Raw genomic sequence first — 27,496 nt, 5'->3', positions numbered from 1 at the left:
GGTGCCTGCTTTAAGCACATAGAAAGTTGCCAAATGCTGGGTCCGAGCATCGATCCATCTGGCCTAGTACTGTCCACACTGACTGGGACAGGCTCTCCAGGATTTCAGACACAATTCTCTTCCAGCCCAACCTAGAGATGCCCAGGACTGGATGCAAAGCAGCTGCTCTGCCACGGAGCTACAGCTCTTCTGCACACATTGAGTTCTCATCACCAAATTAATAGTATTTTTGGTTCACATAATGCATGGCTACATATTTTTTTTTCCTACCTCTAATGTTTGGAGTTCTGCATTTTTCTGTTTCAATTTACCTTATTACCTTCAGTCTGTTTGTGTTCTTGTTGTAATTCAGTTATAGCTCCAATAGTGAATCCTTCATTCCGCTTCTTTCCTTTTAAAAATGATTATTTGCACTGATTCTTGTATGACAGCCTTCAAAGTGTCTCGTAATAAGGCTTCCGAGTACTGTGATGAATCATTATGTACCGTATTTTTCACTCTGTAAGACGCACCAGACCACAAGACGCACCTAGTTTTTGGAGGAAGAAAACAAGAAAAAAAAATTCTGAATCTCAGAAGCCAGAACAGCAAGAGGGATCGCTGCGCAGTGAAAGCAGCGATCCCTCTTGCTGTTCTGGCTTCTGGGATAGCTGCGCAGCCTGCATTCGCTCCATAAGACGCACACACATTTCCCCTTACTTTTTAGGAGGGAAAAAGTGAGTCTTATAGAGCAAAAAATACGGTATATAGAATTCCTCAATTTTTAATTTGATGCTGGGTTTTATTGAACAGAAAACAGCAAAGTTTCAGACTGTTTAGAAGAAAAGTCAGACACAAACACATGTAAGGACGAGAGGGGCTTGAAATGTACAAGAGAAAGTTCCACTCAAGACAAAGAAATCAAAACTGACCAGGGGTTGAGGAGGGAGGAACTGAAATGGGCCAGCGCAAGAAAGGAGAATGCAGCTGTCCCTAGTAAAGTCTCTTCTCCTTCCCCAGGATAGAGGCAAGGAGAGCAGCTCCTTAGCAAGGTTCTAGTCCCAAACCTTTCTTCACCCTGCATGGGTAGAGGGAGCAGCAGCTGCTCAGGCAAGGAAAGGAGCGTTGAAGTCCACGGCACTGAGATATTCCAGCCAGTCCCGCAGCGAAGGTCTCTCCTGAGGGGGCTGCCAGAAAGAAAGAAGATTAGTGCATCATGGCCAGGACTCAGAAGAAGAAGAAGAAGACGAAGAAGACGAAGAAGAAGAAGAAGAAGAAGAAGAAGAAGAAGAAGAAGAAGAAGAAGAAGTGGTGGTGGCTATAGGACTTGTGCTTGAAGGACAACTTGAAGGATCTGTTGAAGAACTTGAAGAAGAAGAAGAAGAGTTTGGATTTGATATCCCATTTTATCACTACCCTAAGGAGTCTTAAAGCAGCTAACATTCTCCTTTCCCTTCCTCCCCCACAACAAACACTCTGTGAGGTGAGTGGGGCTGAGAGACTTCGGAGAAGTGTGACTAGCCCAAGGTCACCCAGCAGCTGCACGTGGAGGAGCGGGGAAGCGAACCCGGTTCCCCAGATTACGAGTCCACCGCTCTTAACCACTACACCACACTGCCTCAGGAAACCACAAGGAGCTCCTAGGAAATGGACGCCCAAGAATCTGAGCATCTCGTCTAACTGGTGCAAGGCAGGCTACTGAGAGTTTTATGCCACTGCTTAAAACAAAGAGAAGGGCACGGCCCCTCAGATATCTTCCATAAAAGCATCTCGTGCCTCTGTGACCACACCGCAGTGTCCTTTTGAGTCACTTTTAACATGCGATGGAGGGTTACGGCCAGAAAACAGAGAAGGAAGAAAGCAAAAGCCTATAGATGAGGGACCTTTAGCTTTTCACCCAGAAAGAGGCCCCTCTCCCCCCAAAAACCATGATTCCCCTAGGAATTGCATAGGAGCACTCCATTCCTTTGGGACATCAGCAGCCATTTTACAAATCCCACCCTCATTTCTATTTGCATGCCTAACAACCTAGGGAGCAAGTGCAGCTATGCTTAATGGGGCTGGAAGCAAAGGGTCAAGAATGAGCATGGGCAGAAGCACTGACCCCTCTTTACAGCTGCACTTCCATGCACATCCACAGTGTTTGGTGCCCATTTTTCTACCCCAAATAGATTTCTAGCCAGAAGGCAGGAGAACAGAGAAAAGCGGGACAGATGGGCACGAGAGGATCAAAGATTTTAACAGCCTCCTCTCCCCAGAGCCTTAATTCTTGCTGTTTCATTTACCCCCATTCAAGATCACCCCCCACCCAGTGCTAACCTTATAGGAAGTTGCGTCAACTGTGCCATGCTGAACCTTCACTGAGCAGAGGGAGATGCCACCGCTGGCTGGGTATCCTGGCTCCACATAGAGGTTACATGTGGAGCTGGGCTTCAGGTAACTCAGAATCCTTTTCTCTTGCTGCCAATCAATAGCAAAACTGCAGAGGGAAGAGCAGAGGGAGGGTTAAGGCATCAGCAATGGCTGGCATGGAGACAGTCAATGGGGAAGGAAACACAACCTCCCTCCAAAATGGCAGGGCATTCATTCCCTTGAACACAGCAATCCCCACTGCACATAGAGGCCAGGCAGTTCTCCAAGAACAGGGCAGGTCGATGCCTAAGTGACGGCTAGCAAGCACAAGAGAGCCAGGTCTCATTTATGCCAGGGGTTGGCCCCAGCCCCAAGGCTGCCAGCTGCCAATCCCTACTAAGAGCCCACTGGACAGATACCTTGGCATGACTCTATTCTGTACAGTGCCTAAATAAGTATGAAAAGGGATTAAAAGGGAACAGAATCTTCTAGGTTCACGGATGTTTTGGGCAGTGGAGGGCATCTCACAGCCTTCGTTCCATTCTCTTCCAGCCTTGCTTTCATCCAAATGGCTTGAAACACACTCTCTGTGCTCCAAGCGTTCTCAGCTGTCTTTAGAACCAGCCAGAGGAGCAGTGAAAAGGTGAGAGTGTGGCTTGGTTAAGAAGACCATCTGAGTTTCGGACAAAGGTAAGATCCCAATTGGGGTCTGAAGACACATCAAAACAGATATCTCTTAACAGCTGCATCAGTGCAGGCGAACTAATATCAGTGTACTGGAAGAAGCAAAGATCACCAGTGTCGAAGCAATGACCCTTCAACATCAACTTCGTTGGACTGGTTATGCTGTGCGGGTGCCTGATGATTGTCTTCCAAAGCAACTACTCTATTCTGAACTTAAAAATGGAAAGCGTAATGCTGGTGGTCAATAAAAGAGGTTTAAAACTCTCTCAAGGCAAATCTTAAAAACTGTAGTACAGTGGTACTTCGGTTACAGATGCTTCGGGTTACAAACTCCGCTAACCAGGAAGTGGTTGCTCCAGGTTAAGAACTTTGCCCCAGGATAAGAATGGAAATCGTGCGCCAGCGGCGCAGCGGCAGCAAGAGGCCCCATTAGCAAAAGGACGTCTCAGATTAAGAACTGTTTCAGGTTAAGAACAGACCTCTGAAACGAATTAAGTTCTTAACCCGAGGTACCACTGTATAAACACCAACAACTGGGAAACACTGGCCTGCGAATGCTCCAATTAGAGAACAGCCTTTACCAAAGGTGTCGTGGCCTTTGAAGATGCTTGAACTCAGGACAAAAGGGAGAAACGTGCTAAGAGGAAGGCATGCTTGGCAAATCCACACCGTGATCAACTCCCTCCCAGAAACCTATGTCCCCACTGTGGAAGGACGTGTGGATCCAGAACTGGCCTCCACAGTCACTTACGGACTCGCTGTTAAAACCGTGTTCATGGAAGACAATCTTACTCGGCTATGAGCGATTGCCAAAGAAAGAAGAAGCTATCAAGTGATCAGAGGAGTGTCGATTTCACATCACTGTGAAGGGACGTATTCACAAAAAACTGGAAGCTGGCCAAGAAACAGAGCAATGTGCACTTTAGTCTTAGCAACGTCAACCTTTCTCTCTGCAGCACTCATGCTGTTAACTCCCCTCCTGGAAAAGGTTAAGACAGCCCCTCTCTCTCTCAAGCTTCAGGCAGGCAATTAAAACTTTCCTATTTTGCCAACCTTGCAGTGTGGGTGAAAAGTTACATCTCCCTGCTTTTATATTGAATTATATTATCCTGCTATTTTGAGTATTTCAATTTTACTTATTTATGAACTGCTTCCTCTGAAGTATGAGTATCTCAAAGCAATTTCACAATACAGCTCAGTTGCACCCAACTAAATTTTACTCAGAGCAGAGCCGCTGAAATTAGTCATGTCCATTCCTTTCAATGGACCAATTCTGAGTAGGAACCAACATTGGACACAAGCCAGTATTATCATCATATATAAATTTTACAAAGTTCAGTATACCCAAAGATGTACTGCCAACAATAAAGCATAAATCTCTGATTGCAAAACAATAAATTCCTCACTGCACATTATAATATTTTCTATAAAGACACAGAAAGATAAACATCACTATTCCTAGTTACAGGTAGGTAGCCGTGTTGGTCTGCCGTAGTCGAAACAAAATAAAAAATTCCTTCCAGTAGCACCTTAGAGACCAACTAAGACCAACTAAGTTTGTTACTGGCACATGAAAGCTCATACCAATAACAAACTTAGTTGGTCTCTAAGGTGCTACTGGAAGGAATTGTTTTATCACTGTTCCTAGTTCTCATCTTAATAGTTCTTCCTCATAAATTCAGAAACTCAGTCCTAGTATTGACAGCTATTTGGTTATGCTTTTGAATTCAACACGCAAAATTGATTTGAGTGAAGTGAGCTGCTTTTATTGTGTTTTATATGTATTATCTATATTTTTTATAAACTGCTTTGCATTTATTCTTGACAAAAGATGAGGGCATATATTTCTAAACAAAACAAAAAAAATTCAATTTGAGCAGATAAACTAGCAGGCTTGCCAAGGCGGTTTCGGAGCCCCTGTGATCCAACCCCACTTCATTTGGTCTGCTTCATTTGGCAATGGGTCTCTGCACCGCTCCCCTACATGCTCCAAACTGGAGACGCCAGGAAATAAATCAAAGCAAGGTCTCTGGTGCTGAGCTACACCTGCCCCTGCAACTTCCTCTCTGTGTAAAGACAGAAAAACTTCCAACTCAACCGTGAACTCCAGAGGCCCAAAACGGCTCTACAAAAGCTATACAAAAGCAAGGAAGCTCACCAGCTGTGCAGCAACTCAATCTCAGCCAGTAGTTGTGCTTGCTGGAAGTAGCTATTCTGCAACTCCAGGACGATGGCTCTGATGTTGCCGCAAGTGCCTTCGGGAAGCACCAAAGAGGGAGGGAAGAAAGGGCTGTCGCTCTGCACGGGAGAAGGAGATCCAGTCATCGGTTTGAGCACTCTCTGATCCAGGCCAGAACCCGATTCTCGCTCTGACTCACCTGCAGCATGACACTGCCATCATCCCTCCAGTGCAAGTGCAGCTTCAGGGCGTGGGGAGTGGCAGCCCCCGGCTGGGCCGGGGAGATCAGCTCAAACTCCAGGTCACCCTTGGACTCAGAAAGCAGTCTGACCCCTTGCAAAGTCTCCAGAAGGGACCGGAAGTCAGAGATCCTGCAGACAATGAACAAGTCCAGAGCAGGGCAACAAAAAGGAGGAAATCTGGAGGCATATCTCCAACAAGACTCATGGTGGAGCAGTCAGGGTGGTGGCTGGAGTAGTGAAGGGCTGGATTCCTCCCACCCCAACCTTTTAAAGGCAGCCTTAAGACTGAAGATTTTAACCCATGCTATAAAATAAGGCAGTGAGTACTCCAGACAGACAAAATCTGAACTCTGCACCAAGTAACCTGCAGTCTCTTGTGGATTATAGAAATTATCGTATTTTTCGCTCTATAAGACACACTTTTCCCCTCCTAAAAAGTAAGGGGAAATGTGTGCGCCTCTTATGGAGTGAATGCAGGAGGGAGGCTCTGCCCAGCGCTCCCTTTAAAGAGCCACGTGGAGCGTGTGTGCGGCTCTTGGGGGCTTTTCCCCGAGGAGGAAGAAGGGCTGCCCTTCTCCCTCCTCAGGGAAAAGCCCCCAAGAGCCGCACACACGCTCCACGCGCTCTTTAAAGGGAGCGCGGCTCTTGGGGGAGCCTTCCTCCCCCTACCTGGAAGAGGCTGTGCGCGGCTAAGGCAGAAGCCAGGACAGCAAGTGGGATCGCTGCACAGCGATCCCGCTTGCTGTCCTGGCTTATGGCTATCCCAGAAGCCAGATTCCTCTTGCTGTTCTAGCTTCTGGGATTCAGAATATTTTTTTTCTTGTTTTCCTCCTCCAAAAACTAGGTTCGTCTTATGGTCTGGTGCGTCTTATAGAGCGAAAACTATGGTGGCGTGATTCCCTTATTATGCATAGTTTGATTCAACCACCATTAGTTACAGGGAGCTGCACACATCTACAAAGGACACCCCAGAATTTCTCAGCCACCCCTCTGGCTGCCCAGCTGAAAAGAGGCAAGGCCCACACGCTTGCAAGCATGCATCTTTCCCCGCATAAGCAAAACGTTAAGTTTCAATGACGGGGTAGCTGTGCATATCCTGCCCCAACTGCAGATATGGAATCAGGGGTGGCCGTTATTCCTTATTCCAAGTCCCAGGTGCATTCTTGGGCACATTTCAGATTCCATTCCCCGCAGCCGGAACCAGCGCCCTCACCTCTGGACCTCTTCCTGCCAAGCGCAGGCCTGGCGCTCTTCTTCCTCCAGCTCCCTCCGCAGTTGCTGCAGCTCCTCGCGCTGCGCCTGCAGACTGCCTTGCAGCTCCGCCATGCGCTCCTCCAGCTGCTGCTGCTGCTCACACAAGGCGTCCTGCCGGGGTAGAGGCAACCAGGATCAAGCCAAGGGACTCAACCAGCTGCTATCCCCACTCCAGACCAGCTCAGATCTAGTTCACTTGCCCTGTTAGCCCCACCTGCTCCTTCTGCTGCCTCTTCTGAGCGCTCCTCACCTTCTCCTCCACCTCCAGTTTCTACAAGGGAAGCGCAAAGTAAGTAAGTGCAGGAATCCCAAATGGCTGGGTCACAACCTACGCCTTACCAATCTACACTGTTGGCTGGGCTTACAGACACACGTTACCCCTGATGGGACATATAAACAAAGGCAAGGTGTACTCCATCCCACCCTCCATTATAATACTTTGGCTACTAAGGGGCTTCTTGAATTTGAACCCAATGAACACAGCATGTGGTTAAACTACAGAATTTGCCATCAGGTACAGTGGTACCTCGGGTGGTGCTGCGGTCTAAACCACTGAGCCTAGGGCTTGCCGATCGGAACGTCGGTAGTTCAAATCCCTGCGACGGGGTGACCTCCCGTTGTTCAGTCCCAGCTCCTACCAAGCTAGCAGTTCAAAAGCACGTCAAAGTGCAAGTAGATAAATAGGTACCGCTCTGGCGGGAAGGTAAACGGCGTTTCCGTGTGCTGCTCTGGTTTGCCAGAAGCGGCTTAGTCATGCTGGCCACATGACCTGGAAGCTGTCTGCGGACAAATGCCGGCTCCCTTGGCCAATAAAGCGAGATGAGCGCCGCAACCCCAGAGTCGGTCACGACTGAACCTAATGGTCAGGGGTCCCTTTACCTTTACCTTACAGTGGTACCTCTGGTTGCGAACGGGATCCATTCCGGAGCCCCGTTTGCAACCTGAGCAGAACACAACCCGCGTCTGCAGGTCGCGATTCACCGCTTCTGTGCATGTGTGTGACATCATTTTGAGCGTCTGCATATGCGCGAGCAGCAAAACCCGGAAGTAACCCGTTCTGTTACTTCCGGATCACCACGGGACGTATCCTGAAAAGATTTAACCCGAAGCGTCTTTAACCCGAGGTATGACTGTATCGTCAACTTGGATGGCTTTAAAGGAGGACCAGACAAACCCATGGAGGATAAAGGCTATCAATGCTGACTAGCCATGAAGACCATGTTATTTAATTTCTCAGGTTGCAAGAAAGGAAATCCTAACTAAACATCAGGAAGAACTTTCTGACAGTAAGAGTTGTTCAACAGTGGAACCTCAGGAGGTTGTGGACCCTCCTTCCTTGGAGGTTTTTAAGGAGAGACTGGATGGCCATCTATCATGGATGCTTTAGTTGAGATTCTTGCATTGCAGGTGGTTGGACTAGAGCAGGGGTAGGCAACCTAAGGCCCACGGGCCACAAGCGGCCCACGGGGGTCGTTTAACCGACTCACAAGCCGCCCCCGAACTGAGCAGCCTGCTCGGCAAGTCCCCGCGCACTGCGCCAAACCGCCACAGTGTGGCGCAGAGACTTGCTTCTACAGCACCAGAAATCGCATCTCCACAGACGCCGGAAATTGCAGGCATGCGTGCAACGCGGCCCACAAAGGGATCTCTGCTGGAGTGAAGCTTTTCAAAACATTTAGAGCGCCTAAAAACATGTAAGCACAGTCATTCAGCTAATGGGTCCTGCAAATACCTCCCTTGTACCTTCCAAAGGTCATTTAGACTGCGGACACACCATACAAAGTACGTGGCTTCCAAAAAAATCCTGGGAACTGTGGTTGATTCGTTTTTGATATGTTTTATCCACTAACCTCGCAACCTTGTAAGAGAAATCTGGTGCCCTTTTAAATGTGTTGTGGGTTTTAGTATTTCATGCCTCTGCTCCTGCAGATGAGATTGGTGTAACTCACATGCCTGTCTGAGAAGAGTGTGGGAACGGAAGACAGTCTTATCTCTTCCACTGTATGTACTATTTGTACTGTACTTTTGCTTTTACTTGTGACCTGTTCGTCTCTCGGAGCTGGAGAGAGAAGATGCCATGAATCCTTTGTCTGTACATAGTGTGTAAATAAATATGTACATTAGCTCTACGATGTCTTCTTGCTGTGTTATGCTAGAAGATTAGTGTGCATATATCATTTGATACATGTCGCTGTAGCGCACTGGAGAAGAAGGGTAATGCCTTTTCTAGAGCTGCGCATGCCGGAGGACGCTCAGAGTTCAGGGGCTGCAGGGGCACCCCAGGGCGTTTTCCAACAGTGGGAGGGGGGATTATTGGTTTATTTTTGTTCTCATTTATATTATGCACTTTTGGGGGAGCTATATTATACTTTTATGTTGTGAACCACCCTGAGATCCATGGATGAAGGGTGGAATACAAATTTAGAAGAGAAGAAGAGTTTGGATTTGATATCCCGCTTTATCACTACCCTAAGGAGTCTCAAAGCGGCTAACATTCTCCTTGCCCTTCCTCCCCCACAACAAACACTCTGTGAGGTGAGTGGGGCTGAGAGACTTCAAAGAAGTGTGACTGGCCCAAGGTCACCCAGCAGCTGCATGTGGAGGAGCGGAGACGCGAACCCGGTTCACCAGATTATGAGACTACCGCTCTTAACCACCACACCACACTGGCTCTCCTACTAATACTAATAATTACTTTTTAAGCTTCCCTCCACCAAATGTGCTGCCTGAATCTTTGTAAGGGTTTTTGCCTTCCCCTCCTTCAACCTCCAAAATTCTGCTGGGTGAGATGTCTAGGCCACCCTGGCTTTAGCATCTTGTCTATGGGCAGCTTGCTTTAATCCAAGGGCAGGAAATCTCTGGGCCTCTAGGTCCGGTTGCGCTAGAGCTCCCACCATTCCTGAGCCATGGGAGCTGACGCCTGGAAACATCTCAAGAGCCACAGGTTCACCACTCTTGCTATAATCAGAAAATAGAAGGACAACTCCATCCCAGGCTCCCCATCGCCACCCCCAAATCAGCAAAACACCTTGTCTTGGTATCGTTGCAGAGCTTCTTCCAAGAGCTGAGCTCGGTTCCGCGCCTGCTCCAGCTTGAGCAGCAGTTGTGGCACATCCTTCTTGATGCTCTCCACTTGTTGTTGGTACTCAGCTTTGAGCTTCTTCCACTCCTGCTTCGCTTCAGCTACCTCCTGTCCTGCAAGAGAAGGGGGCGGCGGTGGGAAGCCCAAGATCAGCCTTGGAGATAGAAGAGGCGGTACATGTGCCCCCACCCTCAGTTGTTTCACCGAGTTTCTCAAAGTACCAGAAGTAGAAGCAGGAGTTTCCAACCCACACTATGACCAGCCACAATAAAAAAATAAACTCTCCAGGGAACAAGGCTGATGTTCATTAAACCAGCTTGCCCAATACACCCACCAGTCACCGGCTGAAGAAATGTAGCTCCACAGAGCACACTTCAGCACTGCTCAGCTTGGACTCTTGGACTGAAAGCACAGAATGTGTTCTGGGGAGTTTAAAAAAGCCATTTCCTGCTTTCCATTTATTTTTATTTTGTGGGAAATAAATGCAAGGCAGTTTATAAAAATATAGATACAGATTTTAAAAAATAAATTTAAAAATTTAAATTAATAAATGAAATAATAAAAACCCCATTTCCTAATTCAGGGGTGGCCAACGTGGCATGCTCTGGATGCTTTGGACTACAACTCCCATCAGCACCTGCCAGCATGGACTGGTGATAATGATGGGAGTTGTAGTCCAGCAACATCTGGAGGGTCACAGGTAAGTTGCCCCCCTATTTTGGCCCTGGAAACAGTTTAAGGTTGTATATGGCAAGGAGGGAAGCAGTGGTGCAACGCTATGGCACAATTCCATGGGAGTTGATCCAAAAACAGGTTTAACTACACTAAGCAATCCACAATGCAGGGCTATTTTTCAAAATTAATATGCAAACTAGAGATACTTTGATTCACGCTACACCCTCATTAGTTTGGACACATAGAAAACCGTGACTTGTGCAGCACGCATACTCACGAACAGAAGATTTGGAGGCGTTCTCAACGCAAAGTCCAGAATCAAGGAAATCCAGACAGAACTTCAACACTTGCAGCTGCATCAACATAAACTTGTGGGCGTGCCTGGTGCTCTGGAAAACACGCACCAAAAGCAGGGTTCAAGTCAGCACCCTGGGAACTCTCCACCCGTTGAGCCAGCCAGGACTAAAGCCAGCATCCCCTCCAAGGGGAAAAGGGCTACTACTCACCACGGCATGCTCAGCCAAAACTTGAGGTGGTAGGTCAGCCTCCACCCCATATTGGGCTTGGCTCTCAAAGGCAAGTGCGTCCTTCACCCGAGCAAGAAGCCTAAGGAGGACATGAAGAAACCACAACATCAAGAAACTAAAAGAACGCTAAAAGAAGAAAGGAAACTAAAAGAAGAAAGGAAACATTTCAGCTGCCACGGCCACCCTCCATACTGGTGAAAGATTCAAGGTCATATTCTTACCTAGTCCAGGGTGGGCAAATGTGGGCCCTGCAGATGTTGTTGCATTACAAACTCCCATTGTTCCTGACCACTGGCTACACTGAGGCTAATGGGAGTTGTAGTTCAACATCTGGAAGTCACAAGATGCCCACGCCAAGGGCATACATCCAGCTCAGCTGGGATACTTGCCAGGCTAACCAGGGTTCAGAGTTGCTCTATGCAAACAGGGAGCAACACCTTGAGCACACCTAACACCAATTTGGTATAATGGTTAAAGCATTGGACTAGGATCTGGGAGACAAGGGTTCAAATCTTCACAATCATGAAACTCGACCCACCTCAAAGGGTTGTTATGGGGATAAACGGGATGGAGAACCACATACACAGCACTGAGGTCCTTGCAGAAAAAAATGTGGGATATAAAAGCAATTAAATAAATATAGCTGTTCTGGTAGTCAGAAGTGATGGGAAAGTTGTTCTATACAGGGAATCTTACCTGTTCTTTCACTGCCTCACTGAGGAACCAGTCAAGCCTATGCTGCTGTTTAAGATGTTCTTGATTAATGATTATTTTGTACTGGTTTTTAAATGGTGTTTTATGTTTTACTTGTTATATGTATTGTTATGAGCTCTTCTATGAGATGGAGGCATATACTTTTATAAGCAAACAACCCCCTGATGAACCTTCAAGGAACACCCAAGTGCCTGTGGAAAATTAATAGAATCGTAGAGTTGGAAAGGACCTGCAAATCACCTAGTCCAACCCCCTGCAATTAGAATGTTTTCAAGCAAATGCAGCAGCAGAAACTAGGGAAATGCAGAATTATGTTTTTAGCAGGCACTGAAAAGTGTACAGTGAAGGCACCTGCTTGATCTCAATAGGCAGGGAGTTTCAAAGTGTAGGCACTGCCAAACTAAAGGATCGAGTTCAAGTGCATAAAATGGGTATTATGTGGCACCTGCTGCAGTGCCAGTAGCCCCAATTCAGAGTGGCTGAGTGGGCACAGGGAGGGCCAGGTAACCTTGCAAGCAAGCTGGTCCAAAGATACATACATGCGCGTATTTAGATATATATATTGTATATACAAATGAAAACCATTCTTCCTTCAATGCCCAACGAAATAGTTAAGTGCAAAGGGGGGGGGGAGTACCGCAGCTCTCCTAAACGAGTCTGCTTGATGTATAAATTACAGATAGGTAGCCGTGTTGGTCTGCCATAGTCAAAACAAAAAAAAATTTTTCCTTCCAGTAGCACCTTAAAGACCAACTAAGTTAGTTCTTGGTATGAGCTTTCGTGTGCATAAACACTTCTTCAGATACACTGAACACTGTTTTGATGTATAAATGGTGGTTTTAGGCGACCTCGTAGGTAAACCGGTCCCGAGCTGTTAACCTTCTCGAGATTATATGGATTTTTAAAATTTAGTGCGTTAACGAGACAAAGAAGCAAAGTCCTGTCGCTCCCAGAAGCCCTTTAACCACTGGAAGCCAAATACATCCGTCGCCCGGTGAACTAGCACAAGAGCATTTTCCCCCATCTTGTTTTAATGCATTAATTTGTTTAATAAAATGGATACACCGCTTCGTTGTTCCAAAAATAAAAAAGTCCCTGAGCTGTTCACAAAAAGGCAAGACTATAACACCAGGAAAAGTTTGCCACATATATATGTTACGCGTGCAATAAACTAAAACAAGACTAAAATACCCTAAGATTTATACCAGCTGAACAGAAACCAGAGCATGTATACATATGTATTTTTAAAAATATATATCCCTATTTCTTGGGAATAAGTGGCAAATAAACAGCACTCACTCCGCAGCCTCCGAGGCCGACATAGCCGCTCAATATCGCTGCGCTCCTCGCGCCTTTTCATTTGAGTCCACATCGCTCCACTTCCGCCCGCCAAGCGCACCAATCGATGCTCGGAGACCAAGCAATGCCCCGCCCAGTGGCTTGGATTCCGCAGCGCCATTGGACGGAAGAGGGGTGGAGGCGGGAAGATGGGCGGCGACCGAAATGAACGTTCGCCTCCATTTTGAGAAAGGCGTCTGGCAGGGATTGTGGGGAGGAGCAAAGCGGCGCTGAGGAGCTGGAGGGGATCGGGGCGCCACAACAACAACAATAATAAAACAATAACAGCAGACGCTCAATGCCTAAAAGAGACAAATTGGCCGTTTCCGAGGCTGGGGGAGGGGTCCATCTCAAAAGAATGCGATTAAATAGAAAATGGGCATGTTTCACACACCCCCAGCCCCACTTCCTCGTCTGCATTTGAACACGTTGCTGAAGTTGGTTCCCAGTTGATTATTTGCTCGAGATTTCGAAAGTACTGTACGCAGTTCCCTCAACATGAAAAGCAAAGTTTATATGGCCCTCAGCCCCAGAAGTAAAGCTTGGGTTAACTCATGCTATGTATCTGCGTGGTCATGGGACTCCCCTCCTCAAGCACAGCAATAAGTTTATTCATTCCGAAGTCGACTGCTTGTAAAATGTTCCTAAATGCGTGATGACCCCCATAAACATCATAAATGGGTAACGGAGGGGATCCCCATCTCAAAAACTGCTTTGGGCCAGGGTGAAGAATAACAGCCAAGCAGATGGCAGAGCATCCTCTGCGATGTGGTGTATCCTGCCTTCCCACCGGTGTATGGAATGGTCAAGGGCATCCTTGAACAGCATAAATAGCCAAAATATTTAGAAATAATTGGGGTTTCCCCCTCCCCACCCCCCGCCAAGATGTGCTTCTGGCCAGAACAAATAATACACTCAAGCAAATGGACAGTGCCCTCCACAAGATGTTGATGCATTCTGCCTGGCCCAGAGCATCCTTTGGGTGCTTGTCACAATTAAGGACATAAAAAAATAGGTAACGTGTGTCTACTCCATCCCTCCATCCATTCCTTTTATTTGCACGCCGTTTTCTCACCCCCCAAAAAATCATGCTCAAAGCGGCTTACAACAAAGAAAACAATAATGCATTTTAAACAAACACTACAAAAACAATTTCATGATAACATATCAAAACAATATGAAATATAATAATGTTTTTAAAAGACATTTCAGTTTTATAAATATAACAAGATTACTTAAACAACATGCAGCGTCCGACAGCAAAAATAACAAGAGAGCTTCACAGTTTCACCTTAGTCCTAGAAAGACCCTGCTTTCCCTGTTATTGCTCACAGTCCCTTCCCTGGATGTCAATGACAGCAGGATACCACCCACAGTGAGTATGCCCAATATGCCCACTACTCCATTGCCCCGCACCTCTCCAGCAACAGCTTCCTATAAGGCTTCCAAAAGTATGCTCTGGGCCACCATGAATCATGCACCCACTTCTTCTTCTTCTTCTTCTTCTTCTTCTTCTTCTTCTTCTTCTTCTTCTTCTTCTTCTTTCAACTTCTACACTGCCCTATACCTGGAGGTGTCAGGGTGGTTCACAAGAGATGATGGTGTGATATTGAATGATATGGAATACCACTTCTCCCAGAGGGTCCTCCTGGCGCAGGGCACCATCAAGGAACATCTAAGCACACCAGCTTTAGTGAAGTGTTTGTTTGTTTTTTTTAACTTAAAGTAACTTTGGGAGATGTTTTGGTGTCATTAATTGGAAAGAAATTAGACAGCAATACTGACAGGCATTTGTACAGCATGAGCCTAGGCATGTTTATTCAAAAGTAGGTTTCACAGCACGAAGAGTCGGACACGACTAAACGACTAAATAACAACAAGGTTTCATAGAGTTGAATAAGGCCTGTTCCCAGGTGAACGTGCATTGTATTGTTGCATTATCATAGCTGTCAACTTTTCCCTTTTATTGCGAGGAATCCTATTCGGAATAAGGGAATATCCCTTTAAAAAAGGGAAACGCTGACAGCTATGCGTATTATGTATATTTTTAAGTTACTCTGGATGGTATAGTCACAATGAAGCTGTAGCAAGAAACTAAAGAATTTGGCAGATTTTTTCTTCTGTGCCTCTCACCCAGCATTCCTCAGTAAGAGCTTAGGATAAAATCCAGGGTTGTGGTTCATTTGTGCATAGGCATAATTGTGAGACATTTGTCTTTCAGCTTCTTTATGAATAAGCCTAGTTCTTTCCTGCATTTTATTCTGGTCCTACAAACTTCTGCTTTATATTCAACTTACAGCTCCCATGGATGTTTAGTCAGAAAGAAGTCCCACAGAGCTTAGGGAGTCTTACTTCTATGTAATATTGCATCAGGGTACTGTCTTTTAAGACTGCCACTTTTTCTTCTAACTTCTCCTGTAGTTAAGCTTCTTATTCCCACATTTCTCCGTGTTAGGAAAATCATCTTGCTTTACTTCTGTGAGTCTGGCTAGTTAAAACACCTTCTGTTCTTGCCTTACTTCTCTAGTAAATAAATTATGTTTGGGGCTATAAATACATTGTAAACTTAGCTGTAGCTTTGTATGAAGGCTGCAGTTCTTGTAAGCGCTTAGTGGAGCATCTCACTGGAAGCAGCGGGGCTGTACTTGTGAGAAAATGAACATAAAGCTCAGGCTGTAATTGTAAAATCTCATAGTCCACTCTAGGTGGCCTATAGATGCCTCTCTGAGGCACCTAGGCTTATACCAGGCTCTCCAGGAATTTGAACTACTTACTTTTTTTTACTTACGTGCACACGCGCGCGCACACACACACACACACACACACACAGATAGAACTGGCCTTCCTTATCACCAGTTCCTTTCCCAAGCAGCCCCACCCTCTCTACAAAGGCCCAGATTGCAGCCTAGCAGGTGCATCTGGCTTCCCTGGGAAAGCCATGGAGTGGTATCCGGAGAGGAGGAAAAGAAGCTCCGTGAGTGGCAGCAGCTGGGGCAACTCCAGCTGGATGAGATTCCAGTAAGTTTCCTTGCTTTGTTTTCCCTTGAGCTTCCTGGTGTGGCCTCTGGCTGGGTGGCTTGCAAAACTTTGTACAGACATTTTACAGGAAATGCAATGCTGGCATACTGTTCAACTCCTGCTTGAACTCCCCAGCTTCTTTCCTTGATATTTAACTAGTCCATCCTTTTTTGCTCTCCTTGCTCTGGATCGCTTTGGTACCGTAAACAAGAGATTCTGCAAGGGCTGCAGAGCTCTTCATTCAGTAGAATGGCACGAGAGTGGTTTGTAAAATGACGAGCGCAGAGGCAGGCAGGGTTAACAGGCGCAACTTGCTATACAAGGGTTTGGCATCGCCCAAATTCCTTCCACCCTGTTCTCTTGAATTGGAGACTGGTATTTCTCGGTTGCCTTTGCACCTCCCTCCCTCTGGTCTCTTCCTCCCCACTCCCTAGCCGTAATGAAGACTGCAAGCCCTTCTAGGCACGAACCTCTTAGGATGAGATGCAAGGGTACTCAGTGCTATATAGTTAATATTATTATGCAACTTATTGTACTGTACTATGTTTTTATACGTGTTGTAAGCTGCCCAGATGGGCATTATTATTATTATTATTATTATTACTACTACTACTACTGTTACTATTATTATTAACTATATTGGAGCCTGGAGTTTAAGGGTTAAGACCTCCAACTACCCCTTCAGACCTCCAACTACCCCTCCTCCGTCCAGTTCTACGAGTCACTTTTGCGCAACGCAGTTTCAGCAAAAGCTTCCCCAAGTATATGCAAAACAACAAAATGCCCCCCCTCTCCAAACATATATTGGGACTTTGTGATGACTACGGACAGGGGTGCCAACTTGAATAAAACATTGGGGGTGGGGCAAGATGAGCCCCGCCCCACATAATCGATCCCACGCACACTATCTGAATGGCAATGCCCATCAACTTGGGGGCGTCTCCCTCCCTCCAATATTTTAATGGAGGTGGGGGGAGGGACCTGGGTCCCTAGGAGTTGGCTCCTATGACAGCGGAAGTGGCTTCGACGTCGAGGCTAGATTAAGCCCCTTTTGATGAACTTTGCAAGGAGCAGAGACGGGGGGAGCAGTGGAGAAAGGAGAAGCGGCGCGGGGGAGGGGAGTGGAGTAGTTCTTGGTTATTGTTTTACAAACGCGCCCGCTTTGAAAATCTCACCAGTTACCCGCCCCCGCCCCGCCCCCGAAGCTCCTCATCCCCGATGGGGAGATTGCACTCTGCACGTGCTCTGGAGCGCGCGCGCCGCAGCAGCTGAGCAGCCAGGCCGGCGAGCAACTTCTGGGCGGCTGACAGCGGCCTGCCACTCGCGTCCCCTAAGCGGCGCCCGGCCACCTCCGCCTCGGAAGGGCCGGGCGCCGCCGGGCCCGCATGCGCCGCCGCCGCCGCGCCTTGTGGGCTGGAGGCGCCTGTGCTCCTCCTCCCGCCTTCCTCGTCGTCTCCGCCCTTTTATTCCGCTGCTCTTGCTGCTGCCGCTGCCGGCCATCGCCGCGGCTGAGGACCCGGGAGCCGCTGCTGCAGGTACCGCCCGCGTCCCCAGCGCCCCTTCCACCCGCGGGACCCCGATCCGACCCTCCGGCCGGCTGCCCTCGCAGGATGAGCCCCCCCCCTCTCCCGGGTCCGGTTGCCGTGGAAACGAGCCCGCCCCTTGCAAGGTTGGCCTCGCCTGCCTCTCCCGGCGAGGTGGTCGCCATGGAGACCCCGTGGTCTCCCTGCCTTCGGGGCATCCCGCCGACACAGGCCCTTTCTCAGCGCATCCCTCTGCCTTCCTTCATCCCCCCCCCCTTCTCATCACCATAGTAACGAACCCATGCCATCACCCCCAAAACGTAGCTTCTCCCTTCGCATCTCTCCCCACCCCCCACGTAATAGGGAATTAATTCTCTTCCCATCAAAAATGCTTACGGGATTATTCCACTCCTCCAGCAAATCAGGCTGGCATTGCTTCTCATCCCCGTGATATCATACCGCATCCTGAGCCCGTTCTTCCCTTTTTCGTCACCCCCTCCCCCAAATCAGAAATTAGGCCCCTTTTGAGGAAAGTGCCAGCAAAAATTGTCCACTGCAAAGTCCAGTTGTCGCAGATGATGCTGGTGCATACCCCCCTCTGACCTTCCTCTTTTCGGGGGAGCGTGTGGTGGGATATTAGAGACCAGATGGCACCGTGCAAAAGGCTGGATTTGGCTTAGGGTTCACTCATATCTATCTTGTATGGATGCTCTAATGCAGGCACGGCCAATTTCTTAAGCTATGGGGACTGGGCCCCTTTTGCAAAGCCGCTGTAGGGGAGGGGCACTCCTCCCTGGGAAGAACAGCCAAGAATTATTAAGGTAATAATCTGCAGAGGGGGCAGATGAGAGTCATGCTGCAGGTCTCCTGACTGGACGGTTTGCAATCCCTGCTCTAGTACCTTTTGCAATCCTGTGGCTCATATCCATTCCCTGTATTAGTGCTGTCTGTTATGTGGAGGGAACATCAGTGTCAAACCGAAACCTTTCTTTCCTCCCAGTAAAGCAAGTCAGCAGACTACACAGTGGCTCCCGTATGTGGGACGCACAATTCATGCTCTCCCTTATGCTGCAGGAAACAAAATACTACCACCACACCCATTGGTGACTGAGTCCCATCATCTGCTTCAATTGGCTCTTCCTTAGCATGTCAGAAGCACTGTCACAGAGCTGTTTTTCCTGTGGGAGGGGAGTGTGCCTTCCCTGTCCATTGCCTATGGCCAGTTTCACAGCTAAGGCTTCTTTTGTCATAGCCATCTGTGCGCCTCTTGGCCTGGAAGTTGCATGCTAATGGATGGGCCATCACGTTGCGCAAGCCTTTAATCCCTCTCTGCGCCCATCTCTGAAGCTGATTTCTCTGTGACCTCTCAATTGCAGACGCCCACTTACAAGCTCCCCTGAGCGGCCAGTGGCAGTGTGGGGCATGGCAGCAGTGTGGCAGCAAGTGTTGGCTGTAGACGCACGGTAAGTGTAAAGGAGTAGGGCCAGCAGGGGTCTTGGGCAGTGCTTTGTGCTGCTGGGGTCTACCTGTGCTGGCGGAAGTAGTATGCTTCTGCATATCAATTGCTGGGAATCACAAATGAGGAGAGTGCTACTGCTCCCAGGTCCTGCTAGTGGACTTCCCACAGCCATCTGGCTGGCCGTTGTAAGAAAAGGATGCTGGGCCTTTGGTCTGATCCTGCAGGGTTCCCCATGTTATTATGGGAAGAGCAAGTCCAGAGAAGGAGCTAAATCAGTCTTGTCTAATTGTTCAGGGAGATGGGTGTCTTGTGTGAGAATTCTAGATCCATGTTTGGTGGGAACATCAACAATAGTTATGAATATGCTTTCACAATTACCCTTGGTAGTTTCTCCAGGTGAGTCAATCATTTTTGATGCTGTACTTCCACTTAGTGCAGGAATTACCGTATTGGTCTGAATATAGGCTGCATTCCGCTCTTCCCCAAACCAGGCCTGTATAAAGTCATGCTCTTATAGGTAGAAAAGCTGTGATTTAAAAAATCTCATTTTAGGGGTGCTTTCTATATTGGGGGAGGCTTGTATCCAGACCAATAGGATCAAACCTCCACTAAAGACATGTCCTGAGAAAGGGTCAGTTTCTTGTGTCTTTGGACAACTAAGTTTTAGAAGCAAAATATCAATATTTTAGAGGTAGATGGCGGGTGGGTGGGTTCTTCAAATTTGACATTCTGCCAAAGGGATTTTATTTCCAGTTGTTGAATGTTTTTCATTTGGTGGCCTCAAATATATTGTATAATGCCATTATAGTGTTATCAGCTGGAATACTGACCACAGCGTGGCAATGCAAGATACTGTGCTGCAGGGGAATCTTGAAGGAGATTCTCTCCGTTCAGTTGGTGCTAACCCCAGCACAATTGCTAAAGAGCAAGAGAGAGCAGGGTGAGCTGAATTAGAATGCGGCAGGCTCAGGCTTCCAGCAGCTGATGCACCAACCCCTATTTCAGGTACAACGCATACCGCACCCCAACCTTCCCGCAATTCCGCACACAGTACATCCGCCGGCGCAGCCAGCTGCTGCGGGACAACGCCAAGGCCGGCTACGACCCCTCGCTCCGCAAGCAGTACCTGCGGCTGCGCAGTCAGCTCCTGGCCCAGCGCTACGGCCCCCTCTCAGAGCAGAGCAGCTTCCGTGCCTACAGCAACAGCATTGTCCGAAGCAGTCGTACCACACTTGACCGCATGGAGGTAACCAAGGGCAGCCGGGGGGACGACAAGAGTAACACCAGCCCTGTGCATTTGGCCTGGGACATCATGTATTTAAATGAAGCCTATTCCATTGGTGGGAAGAGGGCTGTAGGTGTTTTGCCGAGGTCAGCACTTGCTCAGAGGAGAGAATGATTCCTTGCAACACAGGAGCATTTGAGCTCCCACTCCGTGCAGCACAGTATTCTTGTCCAGTAGGATCAGGGCTGTGTGTAATCTGTCCCCCAGGGAAGCCAAAGCTAAACTATGCATGTGCCATGGGCATAGCCGGGGGGGCAAGGAGAAGCAGCTCCCCCCTCCAGATCAAGTAAAACAATAGAAATACTTAACTGACCAACCACATTGGTTCTGCTCCCCCTAACAAAAAACTTGGCTACGCCCATGGCATGTGCAGTAGACATACGCAGAGTAAGTTTATTTGTTTAGAGCCGCTCACGTAATTCCAATCCCAATATTCAGATTTTAAGAAAATTTGGCAGATTTGGGAAAACAGACAAGAAAAATGGGAATGTAGAGAGCAGAACAAGGTAAGGGCACAGTTAAAGAGGTATTCCTCCCTCCGCAAAGGTTCCAGAGCCTTCATTAAAAGCCTCCTGACACATTTTTAGTCGTCAGGATTAGAAAATAGACAAACAAAACAGAGGGAACAGAAGCACAGGTTAGAAATCAGTCTTTTATAAAGACACTCTGCAACTTAAGTGCTGGCGTCCGTTTCCTCATCTTCTCATTGCTTCCTCTCTGGAATCCCTGACCTTGCAGATACGCCTGCCTCTGCTTCCTTCAGTAATGCACCCAGCATAGCATGTCATCTAGCTCCAATGTAACTATTTTATGCATTGTGCCACAGGATTTTGATGACGACCCAAGGGCACTGGGTGCCCGAGGCCACCGCCGCTCTGTCAGCCGAGGGTCCTACCAGCTTCAGGCACAAATGAACCGAGCTGTCTACGATGAGAGGTATAAGGCTGACAGATCTAATCTGGGGCTAAAAGCGGGCATGGCATTCATCTGCTCACTTGGCGCATGCCAATTCTTTGACTTCCAAGTTTTTGTCAGAACCCTGGATGCTGTTCTGACTCCAGTACAGGTGAAGCAGCCAGGACAAAAGCTCTCTGCTCCCATACTGGTCTCCCCACCCCACCCCAGCACCCATTCCATTGGAAACAAAGTTCGAGGTGTGTGCTTATTTCATAACAATGCCTTGTGTCTTCCTTTAGACCCCCTGGCAGTGTTGTCCCCACTTCGGTGGCAGAGGCCAGCCGTGCAATGGCCGGGGATACCACCCTAAGTGAGAACTACGCCTTTGCTGGCATGTACCATATATTTGACCAGCACGTGGATGAGGCTGGTGAGTAGAGCGGTAGCTAAGGTGTCATGGGGTAACTACTAACTGTCTCCATGTTGTCTTTTGATGTCACATTGGTCATATGAACCAGGGTGACAATGAAGATTGCGTTTTGGAGAGAACTATATAGATGTGACACACCACACACCCTTGCAAAAAAACCAAAACAGATGGCTCCAGAACAAGTAGTGAGATTATTATTCCTGCCTTCTTGAGGTGGAAGCAAGCAAGGGAAAGTGGAGGGTTGGGAAAGCCTTTACAGGCTGGTGTTGCTTCTTTTGCTGATAAGCGTGCTTAAGTGCAGCTGTTAACTATTAAGTAGCCTAACACAAAGCCTCCCTTCCCCCACAGCCTTCCTCAAAGGCTCCTTAGAGAGCTCTGTAATTGTGTTGATGCAAGAAGGGAATCATGTTCTGAGTGGTATCTGGCAGAGAGATATTTGTAGCTGGAGTGCATGGAAATAATTAAGAATCCCTTAAAACTGTCAGCCTCTTAGAGGGTGGGTGCTGGTGCTGCTCTTGCCTTTGCTGTCAACATCCGGCTAGCAACCATTTCCCCTTTTCTTCCCCAGTGCCCAAGGTTCAGTTTGCCAATGATGACAAACACCTATTAGCCTGCTGTTCTCTGGACGGTACCATTTCTGTGTGCCAGCTAGTGCCAACTCCCCCTGTGGTGCTGCGGGTGCTGAAGGGACATAGCCGTGGCGTGTCGGATTTTGCCTGGTCCCTCTCCAACGACATCATTGTTTCCACTTCACTTGACGCCACTATGCGCATATGGGCTACAGAGGATGGCAAGTGCATCCGGGAAATTCCAGATCCAGATGCCTCTGAGCTGCTCTGCTGCACTTTCCAGCCCATGAACAATAATCTCACAGTGGTGAGTGAAGGCCTAGGATATAGTGCCCCTGCCCACTTCCACCTGAGCTAATAAACAAAGCCCTGGGCCTTTCCCCTACAAGGGACATGTGCTTGCATATTCTTCCTTTCTCCCCACCCCCCCAAATGATGTAAGTACGGAATAAGTGGGCTGAATCAAAAGAAATGGGGACTGGAATCAGTACTGCTGGGGGTGAAGCAAAGGAGGTCTGGTCACAAGTCAAAGGGACTTGGCACAGATAAAAACAAAAACTTTCTCCTCTAGGTGTTTCAGGTCCATAATTAACCAAGATGGTGGCAAGGGGAGAGTCTCTTGGGGGGTAAGAGGAAAGGAAGAGTGTGTGCCTGTTGCTCATTCTTCTGCTCTGTATGAAACTGACATCTTTGTTTGTCCATAAGGTGGGGAATGGAAAGCACAACCTCCATGTGGTGAACATCTCGACAGGGAAAAAAGTGAAGGGTGGCTCAAGCAAGCTAACTGGCCGAGTGCTGTCTCTCTCCTTTGATTCCCCGGGCCGTATCCTCTGGGCAGGAGATGACAAAGGCAGCATATTTTCTTTCCTCTTTGATATGGCAACAGGTGAGTGGAGTGGGATGGGGAGCATAGTAAGGACAAGGAATAGCACAGATTGGCTTCAAGCCCTCTGCTTCCTTCTTCCCCCCTGCAGGAAAACTGACCAAGGCAAAACGGCTGGTAGTTAACGAGGGCAGTTCTATCACCAGTATCTCGGCCCGCTCTTGGATCAGCAGAGAAGCACGGGACCCCTCCCTCCTCATCAACGCATGTATTAACAAGCTGCTGCTATATAGGTGAGGGGCTTTCCATGGCATTGCCGTGCTAGAAGACAGACACTTGCTCTACTCATATGTGCAGAGTGCCAATGAGCCCCATATTAGAGGATAGAATATGTGATATATGTTTGTGTAATGCAGGCACCGAGAAGCAGTTTGCTATGATTAAGCTATTTATCCATTGTCTGTTCTTGGCTACTTTTTCCTGACAGGGTAGTGGACAACGAAGGGACACTCCAGCTTAAGAGAAGTTTCCAGATACAGCAGAGCTCGCATCCTGTCCGCAGCATCTTCTGCCCCCTCATGTCCTTCCGCCAGGGAGCTTGCATTGGTATGATGCCCATGAGAGTTCACTCTCATTGTAAAGGGGATGCTGGACAAGACATTCTCACTTGGAATTTCTTGCAGGTTGCCACTTCCTTGCCTGCAACTCTGCTCCTGCATGCAGCTAATCTGTATGACACATAATTATTGCAGAGCCTAGTCCCCTCACCCCACAAAAAACAAACAAACAGGGAAGCTTTTGTCCCCTCTAATTACTTCTCTTTGTGCATTTCAGTGACCGGCAGTGAGGATATGTGTGTCTACTTCTTTGACGTGGAGCGAGCTACCAAGGCTATAGTCAACAAACTACAAGGTCATAGTGCTGCTGTGCTGGATGTCAGCTTTAACTGTGATGAGAGCCTGTTGGCGTCCAGTGATGCCAAAGGCATGGTTATTGTCTGGAAAAGAGAACAGAAGTAGCATTTCTTCCCTGATGAGTGGAAAGAAGTACACTCACTCAGCATTGTTGAAGGAGACAGCCTGGGTGAAAGTCAGGAACCCTAAACACCATTTGTGCTCCTCTTGCTGGTAGTTTTATTTATATCTTCTGCAGCTGTGAAAGTACTGAGAACATCTTTACAGTGAACCAGCATCCATTTCTTCCCAGGTTTTCAATTAGTGGGATTTTGTATAGCAGACAAAGGATGCAGGTTATCCTGTGAGAAGTTTGGCTTACTTCTGTTGTGGTTTATGTGTTAGATGTCCAGGTTGCTGTTGGCTGTAATCAACAGGACACAATGTATGCCAAAAGGGAAGGTGGTAAACAATGCTGCAGAGCCTCTCTGCCAACTGGCAGCATAGGATTTGGGACTACATGGATTCTTTGGCTTACGAGCATGAAATTTAGCGGTCCTAGCTCCCATTTAGTAGTAGCTTTCTCCTTGCTGCTGCATAACTACTTTGCTGTTGCAATGGTCCATTCCTTCCTGGAAATACCAAGGACATCAAACTCCAGAAAGCTGCATCTTCTCTTTGCCTCCTTCAAGTGCCAGACTGAGCCATCAACTTGGAAGGATCAGCCTGCTTTATTAGTGTGCCTGTTGGACATGTGAACTTCTGCAGCTACAACTTTGTGGACAGATTCCCCTCCAACATGAAAAATCTTGCAGCTCATGTCTACATTGGGCTCTTAGTTCTGGCATGTGTTTCAGGAGCAGCTACCAGTGATGAAATGTTTTCCGATTACCGGAAAGAGGAAACTGCAGGTGCTGAATAGATTTGCTTGCACACCAACACAGCTTGCTTGAAATATTACTAGGAATGTATTTGGAATATCAAGAAACTCAATCTGGAACATTCCTGACAACTGTATTCAAAAGCAGGTGGTGGAGTAGAGTCTGCTAAATTGAACTTTGCAGCTACTTAATGCAGTTGCTTTTTGCCACTTATCTTCCACAGCATGTGTGGCATTGTAACAGGGAAGGGGGTTAGTTGTATTGAAACTCTTCTGTATTGTGGCTGTGATAGTTGCTTTTTCCTCAAATTTGTTCTTTCTGTGGACTAGGAGAAAAGATTTCTAAATTCACTTTTACTTGAAAAAAATAAGTGGTAGGATTTTCAGGCAGGTATGTGGAAGGTAAGAGCTGATGGGATGGTGCTTCAAATTTCCTCATAGGTACCACATCAGTCACCTTATGAAGAACATGAGTTGAGCTAAGGGGACCCTGTACATGGGGTGGCAAGCCAGCCACATCTTTGCATCAAACAGATTGCACAGCCTATTGCAGGGTTGAGAGAATTGTGACACTCAGAACTGGACACAGCATTCCAGGTGTGATTTGACTAAGACAGTATAGAGCAGTAGTATAACTTCCCTTGGTCTGAACACTATACTTCTGTTGATGCAGCCTAGAATAGCATTCATTTTTTGACCTGCCAAATGCCTTTGGAAAACCCACAAGCAAGACAGGAGAAGAATAGCCTTGTTGCTAAAGATCAATAATAGATTCAGAGACATACTTCCTCCAATCTTGAGGTAATAGTGCTTTCAAAACTAGTAGCCCAATAGCCTTGTCCTCTATGAATCTGGCAAATCCCCTTTCAAAGACATTTAAGCTTGTGACCATCATTACAACTTGTGGTAGCAAACTTTTAAAGAAAAAGTGCTGTTTGAAGAACCTCCTTTTGTCATTCCAAAATATCCTGCCAAACAACTTTATTGAATGACTGGGTTCCAGTGTAATGAGGATGAAAATTTGTATTTCTACCCACTTTTACCACACTACGCAATTTTATAAGTTCCTGTCATACCCTCATACTTGCTTTCCCACCCTAACTTAAAAGCCCCAAGCACCATAGCCTTTTCCTTATTATAAGAAGTATTCTAAACCTCAGTTTATTTAGTTCAGCCTTTCTGCATCCTCTCAAACTAAACCACCTTTTTGAGATGTGGCAACCAGCAGTGTACACAGCACTCCAAGTGTAGTCACTACACTACATGTTTATAACGGCATTGGAATCTCTTGGGCACATGAACGGCGATACAAAAAATATAACACACTGGCAACCTGGACAACAACGCAATAAACTAAACAATGGCCCAGTTTGGTCTCACTATGCTTTAGTGAGAAGGAGCAAGCTTTGCTCCTCCCCTGGCCTTGCTGTTTTCAGACTACCCAGAGCTCACCATTTGTCTTCCCCAAAGAAACTACCAGTGGCAAACCAATAACAAACGTCAGTTGTAACTCACGGTTCATTAGGAATAAATGAACAACACTATTAATCTTAAATATGTGCACAGACCTATCTCCTTTGCATTGGGCCAATGATGGAGTGCCCTTTTCTTCTGGCAAGAATTGCATGGCACCTGAGCTTGGATGCTACCAGCATTCTCCTTTTTTGAGAGAGGTGGAAGTGGACTGCTTTTCCACACCACATTGTAATAGTTGCATGACATACAGAAATTCAGCTCGTGGAAATGAAAATGATGGGGAAAAGATCACCTATTACATATTTGCCTGGCATGCAACTATTAAAAACAGATAACCTCAGTCAGCAAAAAAGCATAGCATCGTACTAAGCAGCTCCTTGAGTTTCTACACTGTGAAAGTTCAAATACGTTGCATTTCACTAAAATGAAAGCAGGATTGATGGCGCTAAAAGCTTTTTTCAGTTTTAAGCAATGAAGAATGAACAAGTGTGTGAATAGACTTCTGATATTTCTTATAGAGATTTACAAGGATGTAGGGCCAGGGACTCTCCCCTGAAATGGACAGAGCAAAGCAGGATCAAGCTCCACCTTGCACACTGAATGAAAATGCAGAAACACTTAACTTCCTCTCCACACATGACATGCTAGTTTCTTTTTCATTTAACATGGCATCCAAACCTAGTATCCTTATTCTTCGTGAACTCTCAGTTTAGAGGGGCTGCCCCTAGAGATGTTCCATTTAATTATCTACAGAAGTAGGATAGAGGGGCCTGGCCCCTAGACTCGAGGTTCCCTACCACAGATTTATACAGCTGATTACTTGTGTGAATGATGGCTACATGGAAAATGGATGCTAAATAAAATTACCTGAAATTAGTAAAGCCTCAGTTCTGTATTCCAAACCTTAGTGTATACCCCCTTTTGTAGTTCTTAGGGCTGATGCAGGTAGCACAAAACAAGTGAATGAGCTGAAGAACTGGAATGACTTTCTGGAATATGTTAGGCTAACACTGGTTTCTAGTTCCCACTTGCCACACACACTGAAGTTATCTGAGTTTTTGCTTCAAAGAAAGAAATACAAAATGATATGTCACAAGCAAAATAAGGAACCCAACCATCTAATTCATTTCGTCAGTCATAATTAAAAAGCTTCATCACAGCTTCCAGTGGTTTCCAGAAGCTAGATTCTTTGCCCCAACCCATTTCCAATATATATA

The 27,496-nt window shown here is 47.1% G+C and overlaps 2 protein-coding genes across 6 annotated transcripts; one reads left to right on the top strand and one right to left on the bottom strand.

The window, feature by feature from the left end:
- Positions 1-760: 760 nt before the first annotated feature.
- LOC310752751 (outer kinetochore KNL1 complex subunit ZWINT-like) lies at positions 761-18,045 on the bottom strand. 3 transcript variants are annotated; one of them, XM_083593709.1, is made up of 10 exons: positions 17,964-18,045; positions 10,954-11,053; positions 10,725-10,836; positions 9,719-9,885; positions 6,905-6,961; positions 6,650-6,801; positions 5,394-5,565; positions 5,174-5,313; positions 2,299-2,458; positions 761-1,166 (listed from the first exon to the last, which is right to left on the bottom strand). In XM_083593709.1, exons 1-10 carry the CDS (start codon positions 18,029-18,031, stop codon positions 1,086-1,088), a joined length of 1,209 nt encoding a protein of 402 aa, XP_083449835.1. In that variant the 5' UTR covers positions 18,032-18,045; the 3' UTR covers positions 761-1,085. The 3 variants fall into 3 exon arrangements, with proteins under 3 accessions (XP_083449835.1, XP_083449836.1, XP_083449837.1); XM_083593710.1 differs by lacking the exon at positions 17,964-18,045 and adding an exon at positions 12,988-13,095; XM_083593711.1 differs by lacking the exon at positions 17,964-18,045 and adding an exon at positions 11,196-11,389.
- On the top strand, positions 15,634-27,160 carry WDR13 (WD repeat domain 13). 3 transcript variants are annotated; one of them, XM_083593543.1, is made up of 10 exons: positions 15,634-16,044; positions 18,944-19,030; positions 20,032-20,272; positions 21,138-21,247; positions 21,508-21,638; positions 22,207-22,514; positions 22,913-23,093; positions 23,182-23,323; positions 23,518-23,636; positions 23,865-27,160. In XM_083593543.1, the coding sequence occupies exons 1-10, from the start codon at positions 15,965-15,967 to the stop codon at positions 24,047-24,049; spliced, it is 1,584 nt and encodes a 527-aa protein (XP_083449669.1). In that variant the 5' UTR covers positions 15,634-15,964; the 3' UTR covers positions 24,050-27,160. The 3 variants fall into 3 exon arrangements, with proteins under 3 accessions (XP_083449669.1, XP_083449671.1, XP_083449670.1); XM_083593545.1 differs by lacking the exon at positions 15,634-16,044 and adding an exon at positions 17,033-17,579; XM_083593544.1 differs by lacking the exon at positions 15,634-16,044 and adding an exon at positions 18,268-18,388.
- The last annotated feature ends 336 nt before the right edge of the window (positions 27,161-27,496 follow it).

Source organism: Podarcis filfolensis (assembly GCF_964270895.1).
Source record: "Podarcis filfolensis genome assembly, chromosome: 17".
NCBI classification, from domain to species: Eukaryota; Metazoa; Chordata; class Lepidosauria; order Squamata; family Lacertidae; genus Podarcis; species Podarcis filfolensis.
The sequence above is the reverse complement of the archived record's forward strand: the minus strand, read 5'-3'. Positions and strand labels throughout refer to the sequence as shown.